Source organism: Tachysurus fulvidraco, chromosome 19 (genome assembly GCF_022655615.1).
Source record: "Tachysurus fulvidraco isolate hzauxx_2018 chromosome 19, HZAU_PFXX_2.0, whole genome shotgun sequence".
Taxonomy (NCBI): domain Eukaryota; kingdom Metazoa; phylum Chordata; class Actinopteri; order Siluriformes; family Bagridae; genus Tachysurus; species Tachysurus fulvidraco.
In genome coordinates this window covers 11,598,289-11,613,146 of record NC_062536.1, presented here as the reverse complement: position 1 = coordinate 11,613,146, position 14,858 = coordinate 11,598,289, and the positions used below count along the sequence as shown (strand labels likewise).

The following is a 14,858-nucleotide window of genomic DNA, read 5'->3' as shown; positions in this document are numbered from 1 at the left end:
CAACATCAATAGTAGAATAAAGTTCAACTAAACTCACTGTTTTGCTTCTGTTACCTTTTTTCGTATGTTTTAGCATGCACCTTATAATACGGTGCGCCTTATGTATGGGTTATGTACGGAAATAGGCCCCGTAATTCAGACTGCGCCTTAATTCGGTGCGCTTTATAGTGCGGAAAATACGGTAATCTTTTATTCATTAGAGGAATGTCATGTATTTGTGTTTGTATTTGTTCCATATAATGTGGTAGAAAGAATATTTATGTATTAAAGTATTAAAGCAGTAAACTCCCTATTCTCTGGTCCATTAAAGCAGCAGTACATAGTAATTCCCTCAGCAGCCTCACTTTTCTCTCTTTGAGTTAATAAGAAAAACTAAATGCAGCTTACCACGTGTCTTACCGCGTGTAGAAGTGACTGACGAGATGTCCTGAAGACTATCCTACTGAGGAAAACTTGAGTAAAAACCGAATATTACAAAGCTATTAAAAAAAGAAGACTGCTTATCTAAAAAAAGGTCAATACATCTACTTATAGAACATATCACATCCATGAGTATACAGTATAGTAATATCATATTTCAGTTTATGGTTAGCTTTAGATTATTTGATTATATCCGTACAAGACCCTCTTATGATAGACAAACATTACCACTTAACATATTCCACTTTCTCTACAGTTGTTACAGAGCAGTGATATTGTTGACACTCTCTGTGATTTCATGCTGCCCATCTGCTCAAATGCAGACCCTGAAGAGACAGGACAGTTATGATCAAATGTGTCTTTCCTGCAAAACATTATTTTTTTTTACATTAATTTTCATTCATCACAAACTTATGATGCCATTGTTACAGTTAGAGTTATAATATTCTATCAAATTTCCTTAACACAGTTATAGAAATTGAAATCTTCTGCAAGGTGCAGTTTACAATATTTACAGTATAAGCTGTTTGTTGGTTACTTTACAAGCGCTCTAGCTTTCTCCACCCCCACCGTTACAGAGATAAAGCTCCAACTAGCAAGAGGATTTAGCATGCATCTCTTTGAGGAATGTTGTTATACCACAGTTCTGCTCCACATGTGGGAGTCAGGGTTAGGCAGTACTATCGAGATATAATGCCCCCCTGCGCACACATACACACACACACACACACACACACACACACACACACACACACACACACACACACACACACACACACATACACACACACGGAACATCTGCAAGATTTGTAAATGTAAAATAACAATGCGGTTGTGACCCTGAGCTGAAAAACAGTCTACCAAAAAAGATTTGAAATGTCTTTTCATTTCAGTGAACGATGGAAAGAGTTTCAGCACAAAAAAACCCAGAACTGTCGACTTCTTTCCCATGTGCTTACAGTTTGCAGACCCATACATGGATGTTCCAGGCTCTTCTGTTCAGTCTCAAATCTCCCTAATGGGTTTACCTTTGTGTATCTGCATATGTGATTTTTGTGAGATAAAAGCCTTAGAACAAAAGACACTAAAGACTCAAGCAATCAGTACAAACAACAGGACATTTGGTGCTGACACTATGATTATATGAACCTAATAACCTTCCAGTAAATTCCCAGTCCTCATTTTCTCAAAAAAACTCAGTATTGTTATTGTGCACCTGTGATGTTCTGTGCTGGTAAGTTTACTTAAAAAGTGTAGTCTTGTCTTTTAAACCGGAAGCCAGACATCAAACATTTAACCTCTTTTTATGCTTTAATTCTCCTGTAGTACAAAACATCCATCGTCCATTCCTCCGTAAATGGAGGTAAAGATGTGTTGGTCTTAGTCTCCATTTATTAGACAGCATGGATCAATAGTTGCTGAAAACCAACAGCATTTCTAGTACCCTGTGATTATTGGCTGTTTTATTACATTCCTTAATAAAGCCAGTAACCATCTAATCACACGTTACTGACCAATCTGTAGCATCTGTGGCTTCATTTAAAGGTTGGAGCACAGGGCAAACTACTACTAGTGTGCACTTCTGCATGTAATTAGTATGCAGGGTTGGTTGTGGACTGTCTCACGGCCCTCTGTGGATTACTAACACAGTGTCTGCCTTTTAATAACGAGAGGAAAAATGGATTAATAGATGAATAATTAAGAACTGGCACAATTTCTTCACAATTAGGACAATTATCTAATTGTCTTTTAGCATTTTCAATGTTGCAATAATTTTTGTGGCAAGGAAACAGGAAGGTAAACATATGACACATTCTGGCTTCAAGTACAGTAATTAAAGTCATGAAAAGTTGTTGTTAGGCAACTGCGAACATTTGACTAAATCTAGCGATTACCTAACATTATACAGAGACACAGGCAAGCCTCATATAAATATTGTAAAAGAATATTGACAGACGAACTGACAATAGATAAGTAGTATGGGCCAGACCATGCAGGGCTTTTAAGAGCAGAAAGGTATTTTATAATATATATATGAAAGAAAACAGGGAACCAAGAGGGTGGAGATGATGTGTTTCTGTGGTCTGGTGTGGATAAGAACCCAAGCAGTCAGCATGTGCAGACCAGGAGTCTATAAAGAACAGTAATATAGGAATTAGCTCTGGAAGTAACAAAAGCAATGGCACATTGAAGAGAGAAACAGAGCGATGAACCCTGACAATGCATGTGAGGTGAAAGAAAGCTGTTTTAATTACATTATTAATATGTAATTGATTGTTTTTGTTGATTCTTGACTTCCTGACCATTATGAAGTGCTGACACAAGAGACTCCTAACGTAAATATTAAATAAAAGACTCCTCACGGAAAACATCACCATATCATACGATTATACATATTTTGTTAAATTAACACATTTTTAAACAGTTCATTATTACCCTGGGTATGTGCCATACACATCACAGTGACGTAGATATAGAAAGACACACACTCTGACATTCTTGTGATGCTTTATTATGACTTTGTTCTCCCTTTGCCCTGGCTTTATTCTTTTGTGATATGCGCAGTGTGCAGATATGTTTTTCCAAAGCTCTCCGATCAGACAGCGTGCCTGCTCATGCATGAAAGGCATTTGATAGAGGTTATTCTCCCATCATTCTACATGTGTTTGGTTATTTTTGTGTACGGGATTAAATTGCTATGTATGTAACATGTATGTTTACTATAATGAGCATGACCTCAATTTTTATCACTCCACATAAACACTGACACACTGCAGATAATGTTATTGACCTGTTTTTTTGGGGGGGTTTGACTGACAGAAAATTACAGAATTATGAGCGTCCATTAATGATTACATGTATGCTTATTCGACTGATGATAACATCATTCACAGATGTTTTTGTGCATATGAGGTTATATATATATATATATATATATATATAATTATTTTTCTACGTTCAAATTTCGATATACACTCCCACATTAAGTTGATATACTGACTCATCACAAGGCAGCTTGTGTATTTACAGCATTTGGGAGATGCCAGTTATCCAGAGAGACTTACATTTTATCTCATTTTTTGAGCAATTGAGGGTTAAGGGCTTGGTGGACCTCGGATTCAAACTCACAACCTTCCAGTCAGTAGTCCAACACTAGGCTATATGCATTTTCTATATGTTTAAATTATGTGGATAACAGCGAATTAGATGCATAATATCTAATGCAACAAAATTGTCAGTTCCACATTAAAGCTTCAATAATCTATATCATCCATAGATGCTCTATAGGAATTAGGCCAAGACAGTAGTGTCCATAACAAGTAAGTGGTGTTTCTTAACACAGAAGGGAGATTTTTTTATTTCAACCAAGCAGAAGCCAAACCTGAGTCTGTTGAACGGCAAGTTCAGCTGATTAAACATGTGGAATCAGGTGTTGCTCCTGTTTGATTGGAATAAAAACCTGCATACACACCAGCCCATTACAGATAAACTCGCAAAATCCCTGGTTCAGGGACTCTAGAAGATCTCCTTTCTAAAAGAAGCTTTATCCTGAAACCAGCTATCATTCTGTGCATCATTGCTTTTATATTCTTGATGCTGATGAATAATTTCCTTTGCATTTCTCTCCTTCCTTAGCAGTGCTTCTTGTTCCTGTTTCAAATATTTTTGTGCATTGAATTGTTATCTGCTCATTTTCACTGATGTCTGAAGCAATCCTTGCAAGGAATTTGTTTTTTGCTGCTCTGACAAATGTAGAGTGGCTTCATTCTGCAACCAGAAGAAAACTTACTTCCCTCTTCCTAATAATGATCGGGATTACTTTTAACCAGCTGGTGCCCATGTTAGATTTATATAGTGAATTACATTAAATTTCTGGCATGTGTCCCTGTCAGAGTAACAACAGATATAGTTCATCACACTAACTATGGATTAATTGTGACAACCAAAATAGTCTGAAGTGTCCAAATGCTTTTTTGTGTTCTAATTTTGTAGCATAAATTTTAAAGATAAGCAGCTAGTTTGTGGGAAAGTGTGGCTTAAGTGTTGTTTTTTTGTAGCATCTATGTTATCTAACAGTTTCAGTGCTGTCTGCATCGAACTATAGAAATAAAGTATTTATTTATTTAGGCTAATGAAAAAAAAGTGTTTGCTAATTAAATTGTTGTACTTTTTTAGAATATTTGCTAGTTTATCCACCCATTTTCTGTTGCGCTTATCTTGGCCAATTTAGAGATGCTAATCAACCTACAACACAAAAAACTAAAAGCACACACCTTGTCCAATCAAAGTATAAATCATATAATGGACAGCTTGTGTGTGTGTGTGTGTGTGAATATGTTTGTGTGTGTGTGTTTGTGTCTGTGTGTGTGAGAGGGTGTCTGTGTGTGCGAGTGTGTGTGTGTGTTTGAATAAATAACATTTTTAATGTAAGTTTTACTATTTGCCAGTGTAACTTCAGGATTCTGTGCCTTTTGTACGCTAACATTAACACTGACCTATGTTTGTGTACAATGTTGATGTGTCAGCAGTGAGATATTAGCCTGGGATTTGTAGCAGCCTTATTGTGTGATTTTAGCATTAAAGTCATAATGCTACTATTTTCATCTTACACGTGTCTCTGTGGTTCACGTCAAAGGGTGGACTTTTTGATAAACGTTTAGTTTGACAAAAAGTATTTTAAAATGACCATTTTATAACTACACAAACTTTTAAAACTTTTAATCTGAGGTTTTGTAAGGATTTGAAGACGCCACTGCACTACAACTCCCAGCATGCACCTCGGTGCAGCCGCTACGCTGGTGTGAGCGCTCGCGCGCGCCTGTGTGTACTTGGTCGCTCGGGCGCTCTGAACAATGAGTGTCGGCGGTGCGCGAGCAGCCCGGAGAATGTGAACGTGTGATTTAGCACTAATGTTCAGCGCTGTGCGATTCGCCTCGTGTGCTCTTTCAATGGGCGAAAAACCGTAAACATGTGGATACCGACGGAACATGAGAAATTCGGAGTGGGTAAGTTTTTCGCGTGATTTTGACAGAAGTGTAAAGTGCGCGTGAGCTCTATACGGAGCACGAGCGAGTTTGGTGAATCTGTGCAGCTATTTAATGTCTCTCACTGGGAAACAAACAAAACGCACAGCTGCTGTGGTGTCTGTCCAGGTTTGGGTTGTTTAATTCATCACCGGGAGTGTAGTTTATTTTCCTACAAGTGTGTGTGTGTGTGTGTGTGTGTGTGTGTGTTTGGGTTTGTGTGTGTTTGTGTGGCACACAGTGTGTATTGTATAGCAGTGGTCTGTTGAATCGTTTCGTGCATTAATGATGTTATATTTCTGTTTTAAAGCAAAAACACACACGTTTATATAAACATATAAACACGTTTTTTATTTATACAGCATTGTTTTAGCAGCATCCCGGAGCCTGGAAACAAATCAGTGAGAGGAAAACAAACAAACACACACACACACACACACACACACGCATATACACACACACACACACACACACACACACACATATACATATACACACACACACACACACACACACACACACACACATATATACACACACACACACACACACACATATATATATATATATTCACTCACTCACTCACTCCACACACACACATACACACGCACACACACTTGTGAGAACCTCCCATTGACATTATTGCTGTGCCTGCATTTAACCACAGTAGCCAAAAGGAAACATTTTGGTTCCTATTTAAAAAAAACAAAAGCAGCAGTTTTTGTCAAGCAAAACAAAGCTTTCTTCGTAGGGGCATGAACAGATTTTCCTGTTCAAGGTCAGAACTGTCAGATATTCCTATATTTGCTGGGACATTTTGGTCCCCACCAATATATAAAAACATGCCCACACACATGTAAACAAAAATGCTTTTCAGCCTGTTAGTGTGCTGCTTTTGTGTACCAGCTGCCTCTAGGTTTCATTCATTCATTTTTTTCAGAGATCTTTTTCTTTGCTAACAGAAATAAAGGTTCGAAGCCGTAGTGTTTTTGTCGCTGGTGTTGTACCATGTACAGGACATCTTTAACAACTGTAGTGTGCATCATGTACCTCAAAATCTGACCGTAAAGACCACTGAAAGGAGCTCAGTACATACACTGTCCCAGGTAAAAGATACAAAACACAGCTGATGTCCCTTTAATGGCACCACCCCAGAGACACAGAAAACTATAAGGTTGACACCTTTATTTCTGAACATTTTTCCCCTGAGAGCTGATTTCTGCTGACTAGAAAATCGATAAGTCCTCCATTTGCTTCCTGTGTTAAATGTTTTCTTTTGTTTAGTTTTTTCCTTCTTTTAAACATTGATTCTAGGCTGATGGAGAGTGGAGTTATGTTAAGAGTTAGATTTTTATCAGCAGCATTGTGGCCTCAGAAGCTATTTTATATAACCTCATTTCCTTGATGTTGTTTTTATGCTTGTGATCGGAATCATGCATGTTTGAGAGGCTTGCGTTGCATGATTAGTTTGAGATAAGCCATGTCAGGTTTGTTCCTGATTAACACTGGGTTATGCATTGTTCTCACCCATGGCAAAACTCTCGTGCCAATTTCACGTTCCTTTTGTTTTGTAGAGATTTGTAGAAAGGTTTGAAATGAGTAGCTACACATTTTGTACATTTAGTTTTATGTTACTTATCAATTCATTGTCCATAGTCACGTTATAAATTATTGTCTTTGGGAGTTTCCACATTATGGCATGAAAACGGAGCATGAATATAAAATTGTTCTGTCAAATATTCAAGCCTGGTAGTCAGTAATTAAGTACTAATCCCAGCAAGCCCATGTTAAAAGAATACTGTAACATATTTTTAACCTACCTGCATATTGAATGTATGGATTAAAAGTATTTGGACTGTGAGAATAAAACACAGGACATCGTTTATAACAGACGTTTTTACACGAGTCAAACAAACTTGTGTTTAAATCACAGTATTGGGATTCTCAGTGAAAAATCACTGCTTATTTTGTATCATTCTTGATTTATTCATCTTTAGGTGAAGTTGGTCGCAGTTGTTTGGACAGAAACTGCACAGTTTTTCCCATGCCGCTGATCTTACAGAGGAGTTCTGAACACTTTCCCTGTGTGGGTTTATCTCATTTAAAATGGGCTTGAGAGTGTAAAGCATGTTTGATCTAGGCTTCAGTTTTCACCAAAGGCTGTGATTTACATACCAGTGTTTAATTTGAGATTCTGCTGTTTGATGTTCATGTGTGTGAGCAGCTGAAGTGAGACGATAGTCAGCTATTGATAAAATACGAATAGATTCTGAAGCTATCGCGCTCTCTCTCTCTCTCACTCACTCTGTGTGTGTGTGTGTCTGTCTGTCTCTCTCTGTCTCTCTCTCTCTGTCTCTGTCTTTCTCTCTGTGTCTTTCTCTCTGTCTCGCTCTCTTTCTCGGTCATGCTCTCTTTCTCTGTCACGCTCTCTCTGTCATGGTCAGTTTGTCCGCTATTTAAAATAATTAATTAATAATTAATTAATAATAATAATTAAAATTCCTCAGTACATTTTATTTATTCATCTAATATATTTTTTGTCCTCCAACACAACCCACACTAGGTCCTAGTTATCATCATTCCTCAGACTTGTTTTCCAGTTACTAAGTTATGGATTAAAGACATTTTATATGTAGGTGAGCAGGTGAATTCGGCTCTAATAAGGAAACAGTAGATATAAGTGTGATTATGGTGGGCTGTGATTTACAGAACCAAAATAAATAAGAAAACAAACCTGTCGCTGTTTTGAGAGCTTTTGCTGTAGGTCAGCTGGACGGGGGTAAAGGTGACGTGTGCTGTGCTGTGATTGGACAGCTGGGAATTCCCACATGCTTCAGGGAGGTGTTTAATGTTTTCCTTCTTCTTCATTTTCAACAGACTGAATGAGCTGAAAATAGCTTAAAATAGACAGAGCATGAGATGTGACCTCGGCGGCGCTGTGTCAGTAGCTGGATGTGTTTGTCCAAAACATTTATTGTTCGATTTCTGAGCAGCGAAGCAAAAGAAATTGTCCCTCATTAGGTCCAATATTACAGTCAGTCAAGCATGTTATAGCTCATCATAATTTAGTACCACATCCCCTGCATGGGATGCATCAGTGATTTGTGCGTGTGTGTGTGTGTGTGTGTGTGTGTGTGGTTTTTGATATCTCTTTAACAATTCAAATGAACTTTAGTTTCTCTGAGTTGATTCAGTGTTATGTGAAGCTATGCAAATGTGCCAAAACTCTGTAGGAAACTCTGGCAGGAAAAGTGTTTGAATAAAGTGCTCGTGAATATTCACGACAGCCAGGAGATAATAGTGAGGTAATTTTGTGCCTCCCTCAGACTGCTGTCGATTTCCGTCCCCGCCTCCCAGGGAGGGCAGAAGGTGAGAGTCGAGAGGCTTGGCAGCGTGTAATTTGGGCTCATTGTGTATGTGGCCACCCTGCGCGATGCCCTGTGGGATTAGCAGGTTGTTTGGCAATACTCTAGGCCATTCCTTCATTACACATTGCATGCTGTTATGACTGGGGTCCTGAGGTCAGAGAAGGAGGGCCGTAAAAAAACACCTTCTCATGTGTAATTGCTTCTTCATCTACTGAGCTGAATCATGTATTTGGAGGTGATGCTCTTGGATAGCCTGAATAGCATGACACACACACACACACATACACATACTTTTTAAAAGGCTACATATTCATGCTTTTGGAGCTACTCAATGTTCGTGCTGTTCCCCATGAATTGAATTGCATTCCTGCTAAAATAAGGAGATGAATATATAAACATCATGGCACTGACGTGAACATGTGAAAATTTCTACATCAAAAGTATGTATTCAGAAGGAGGATTTTGTCAAGATCTTTTGAGTATTAATCCCAGCTAACCTGTGTTAAAGAAATGCGTCTTGTACAACAGTCAAGTCTTTTAACACGTTTAATCGTACTGTGACAAGAGAAGGACGACACGCAAGTCTGAGATATTAATAAATCAAAGTATGTTTTACATCCCATCACTAAAGGTTTAGACATATTTTTGTAGAATTGTTAATGAATCTATATTCAGGAGTGATTTTTTTTTCGTTCATTTGCGTCTTTTCTGTTTTCGGACTATGTTAAGAGGACAGATATTTTGGGTTGTACAATGTGATTTCTTTGTAGGTCTGTCTGTCTGTCTGTCTGTCTGTCTGTCTGTCTGTCTGTCTGTCTCTATCTATCTATCTATCTATCTATCTATCTATCTATCTATCTATCTATCTATCTATCTATCTATCTATCTATCTATCTATCTATCTATCTATCTATCTATCTATCTATCTATCTATCTATCTATCTATCTATCTATCTATCTATCTATCTATCTAAGCCTGTGAATTACATTTGTACTTGGGGCAAAAGTGCAACTGTAAATTTTTCCCTGTAAAATTTTCTTCCACACCGTCTCCACCTGATTCTCTGCTTCTATGGAATAAAAACACTGTCAATAATAATCGTACGTAATTCAAAGCATTGTGTGTAAATTTTAATTTAGTTGTGCGTAATTTAAAACTATTGTACGTAATTATGTTTTTTGTGGAGTTGGATCCCAAAATTTACGGCCACAACAGTTTACAGATATGAGATTTTGTGTGTTTGTTCAAATACGACTCCAAAATGTACGACTATGACAGTTTACACACACAACGCTTGTTTTCACAACACCTCTTTTTTACACACGAAAACGGTCTGCGAAACAACTGTCTCAAATACGTCATCATGTTCACCGGCATTACTATCCGAGGGAAGATGAATCGATTCCACGAAGCGCGCATGCACCCCGCCCTCTTCTAAACCACTCATAGAAACCACTGGTGCCGAAATGGCGGGTTAGTTATCACTAATAACAGAGAGAATTTTGTGCTAACACTTTAAAATAATGTTTTTTATTTTATTTCTTGACTTTTACAAGGCATTTGATACTGTTGAACATACTTTTTTATTTGAAATCTTAGAGTTTTTAGGTTTTGGGAGTAATTTTTGTAAAATAATTAAGATGTTTTATACTGACATATAGTTCTGTATCCCTGAATCCTAGTATAACTCCTAGGTTTGAAGTGCTCTGCAGTATTAGGCAGGGATGCCTGATTTCTCCCAAACTGTTTATTCTAGCCACTCAATCACTTATATTACTCATTAATCATAACGCCGATTTGCATGGGATCTAAAGGAATTTAAAATTAGTCAATTTGCAGAAGACACAGCAATCCTTTTTAAAGAATAAATTCATGGTTGATGTTGCCCTAAATTCAGTCTCGATTTTCCCTAAAGCTTCAGGATTTACCCTTAATATTAAAAAATGTGAGCTACTTCCCATTCACTCATCAACGGACTCTATCATCTCTTCAATTTAGGTTAAAGACGAAGTGAAATATTTAGGAATAGTTTTATCTAAAAATGCTATTAGAAGAGAAGACGTTAACTTTTCTAACCAGTTAATAAATATAAGGAAATCTTTGAGCTATTTCCAAAATAATCTATCCATGCCACTCCCTGTATGTTTCTACAGTTAATGTTAAGAAATCTAATTCGATCGTTTTCCAATTTCTGTGGAAAAACAAAACTCATTATATTAAGAAATCACAGCTGGTTAAAGACTATATGGGTGGTATTAAAGGACATTCAAGATTAATTGGTTGAAAACATATCGGTGGCTTAGTGGTTAGCACGTTCGCCTCACAGCTCCAGGGTCGCGGTTCGATTCCCTATGCTATTACTTATACTGCTTAGTTCATCTTGCTTCCATATTAGTTAGTAGTATTAAGCTCAGTGTTAATGCAGTACTACCTATTACTTCCTGCATAGTCACTCGTTACCAACAGACCATTATTTTAAAGTGTTAGCACAAAATTCTCTCTGTTATTAGTGATAACTAACCCGCCATTTCGGCACCAGTGGTTTCTATGAGTGGTTTAGAAGAGGGCGGGGTGCATGCGCGCTTCGTGGAATCGATTCATCTTCCCTCGGATAGTAATGCCGGTGAACGTGATGACGTATTTTTGACAGTTGTTTTGCAGACCGTTTTCGTGTGTAAAAAAGAGGTGTTGTGAAAACAAGCGTTGTGTGTGTAAACTGTCATAGTCGTACATTTTGTAGTCGTATTTGAACAAACACACAAAATCTCATATCTGTAAACTGTTGTGGCCGTAAATTTTGGGATCCAACTCCACAAAAAACATAATTACGTACAATAGTTTTAAATTACGCACAACTAAATTAAAATTTACACACAATGCTTTGAATTACGTACGATTATTATTGACACTGTTTTTATTCCATATGCTTCGTGGATCTTTTCACATCGCCGACGAAAGCGAGCACATTCACGGGAGCGTAAATGTTTTATTAACGGTCTGAGAAAGATTACACCCCGTATTGTCAACATACTTCGTACACACCGGAACATTATTTTTTGTTAGATGACGATTAATTGGATAGCTGCTAATATAACCTTCTAAACGTTAACAAATAGAAAACTAAATCCGAGCAGAACCCTTGTGTTTGGTGTCACTGCTTCAACTTGGGGAAAATATGCTGCTTAGACGCTACAATGCAGCACCATGTGTTGTTTTTTTTGTTTGAAGATCATCAGTTACACAGAGTCACATGTTAACGGGAAAAACGACGTTGTGGTAGCTGTGTTTCCCTTTGCTGCTATCACTGTGTGTGGCTGGGAAAAAAGGGTGATAATCTGTCACCCACAGCTCAGTGTGACCACGGTGACCAAAGTAGTATCACAGTGACGGATCAGGCTCACAGTCTAGCTCGTATTTAATCAGGACCCACAGAACACTGACTCGTTCTCAACACAGCATGGAAGTGCTTTATGTCATCGTTTTATTGTCCCAGAATTTTCTTATATAACTCCTATTCTGGCTGTAGTGACCTGACCCTGTGACCCACATGACCTTAAAAGCCTAGAGGTAGGAGCCTGGCAGATCGATGATGGTGTGTTATTAGGTGCAGTGCAGTTTTATTGTGACAGGAGTGTTAACATACAGCGTCTGATCTGAGATAATGATTAAGCTCAGAGACCCGTTTTAAAAACATGCCTTCAAAAGCAGAGACATTTTCAAATGGTTTATAGATATTTTTTTCTAAATGTAAGTTTGTTGAGAATCTTGATGTTACAGCAACAGACTTCTCAGCCACCAACGTAAGAGCAATGAAGTGAAGGCTTTGCTTTTCAGTCTCGTATGTTTTCTCAACGTTAGCGCTGTTATACTTTGTGTACTGTTCGTTAGTGCCATTGTATTGAACTTTAACACGGAATCTTCTCCATAAGATTTGTTTCATAATCTAGTCATAATCTCCTGGATTACAGAGATTGTGATTTTTACAGTAAAATATACATGATTTGGCAGCTGTTTTTTTTTTTTTCCTCTCTAAAATTTGCGATATAACTTGCAGAGATTTTTTTTTGTCCTTGAATTGCCAAATTTATCCGTCTCTCGTTATAGATCATACCTCGTTGTAGTATTTTTGTAATTATCGACATAACTGAGGATTCTTGTGATGTTTTATACCTTTGAAGAAATGCTGGCTTGTAATATATACGAAAGGCACGAAAGGCTGTTTTCTGTTGAACATTTCTGCTAACATTTATTGAATCACCGTCAAGAAGATTTCTTGTCAGTTCGACCATATAACTGATGCAGTACAGAGTGAAATCAAACAACGTTTCTGGACACCCAGGACACCGGGCGCTACGTAAGACAACACCGAACTAAGCGCTAAAGATTAAAAGACAAGAGACGGCGCAAACGGTCAATACGATGGAATACAGAACAGATACGTCAAATATTTAAATTTCACATTTAATAGAATGTAAAACAGTGATTGAGCAAAGGTCGATATTATTGCTAAGAAAAATATTTATTTATTTATTTATTTATTTATTTATTTATTTATTTATTTATTTGTTGCAGACAGGGGTAGTGTTCAGGCTTGTGCTGTGCATAGCTGCCCCCGTCCTCACATCTGTCCTTCCACTTCAGAGTCCTTTCAGCCTGAGAGGGGGTGAGGGGAGGAGAATACATTCTGTGTGTTCCTTCCTCTTATTCTTTCCCCATTCTTTGTCTTCTTTCCTTTGGCACACTTAGACAAGAGGCAGAAAAGCAGAAATACTGTTCAAAGTTTGTCAGTATAATACTTTAATCTTCCTTCCATGATGTTACAGAGCGGTGATTTCTGCTGACGTTTATTCTGATTCCATTTCCAAACCTGACAATCTTTATACGTTACGTGTAGGCAGTTGAACAGAGGTACGCTAGGACGAGTTGTCATTATATGGCAATAGAGCAGTTTTTCTCTTCTCAGTAAAAGGGGACACGAGACAATGAACATATGAACGTGTAAAGATTTGCACGGGGGTTTTTGAGCCGACGCATCCTGGAAGTCCCGCCCCCTTACACAATCTCATTGGCTCACCACTGGGTTATTGCAGGTAATGGTTGAGTTCATTAACGTGGATTATAATGTAGCAGTGTATGTTTGATTTTACTAACACAAGACTAAGTATTCGTTTATAGTCAGTTAATTCTATTTGTTTGGGATTCCAATGAAATTGTTAACAAATTTGGCTTTTGGTTCTTGAGCGAAAGAGAAAATTTGGACCTAAAGGAATAAATCGGTTTGCAATGAGCCGTAAAATCCAACACTTTACCGATAACGTTAATTGTGGTGATAAATACAAGGTTATTTCTCACTACTGCAGAATCACTTAAAATTGCAGCATCTAGCTAGGTTTTTGTGATCGCTGCTACCTGTAAGCAGCTCCCGACTGCACAGCCGATAATATTATTACACCCTCCCATGTGCTCTTTAAACCCGATATGATGGACGGTTTTTTCAGTCTGTTCAATTTTGAAGACTTTGTAATCTGCTAAATCACGAGCAGGGAGAAAGAAAAAAATCAATATAACACAAGCATTTTCCTGTCACTTTTCTCATGTATTTTTTAGCCACCTTGTATTTCCTTTCACCATGTAGCGATCCTTCCAATTTCTTCTGAAGTTTTTACATTGTCCTCCTTCACACAGACAGAAATTATGTATGAGGACGATAATGCCAGACATCCCAGAGCTGCTATTACAAGCACAGTGTAGGCGAACCGAAGGTAAAAGTATATATCCAGACGTGAACAGATGAGATTTTTGCACATTTTGGTTTTATTTTCCCAGCGAGGCAACAATTATATAATATCAAGCTGCTTGTTTTTACGTAACACGAAGCTTTGTGGTTTAAAATGTTGCTGTTCCGCAGCTCTGCCATAAACATAGACTTTAGGGGCTTGTTATGTTGACGTCTCTGATTGATGTACGTGACGAAGATCGCTGAGGATTTTGGCTCGGCCACGTGTAATCACAGGCACCTCATTAAGAGCTTCCGCCTGTCTGAGG

At 37.9% G+C, this 14,858-nt stretch overlaps 1 protein-coding gene across 5 annotated transcripts in view; it reads left to right on the top strand.

Annotated features, from left to right (window-relative positions):
* Window positions 1-5,232: 5,232 nt before the first annotated feature.
* dock4b (dedicator of cytokinesis 4b) overlaps window positions 5,233-14,858 on the top strand; it is a 94,269-nt gene continuing 84,643 nt past the window's right edge. For 4 of the 5 annotated variants that reach the window (XM_047803777.1, XM_047803776.1, XM_047803775.1 and 1 more), the window contains exon 1: window positions 5,234-5,426. In XM_047803777.1, coding sequence (XP_047659733.1) covers window positions 5,390-5,426 — 37 coding nt within the window. In that variant the 5' untranslated portion in view covers window positions 5,234-5,389. Of the gene's footprint in view, window positions 5,427-14,858 lie in introns of all 5 variants that reach the window. The other variant, XM_047803778.1, reaches the window with a different exon arrangement.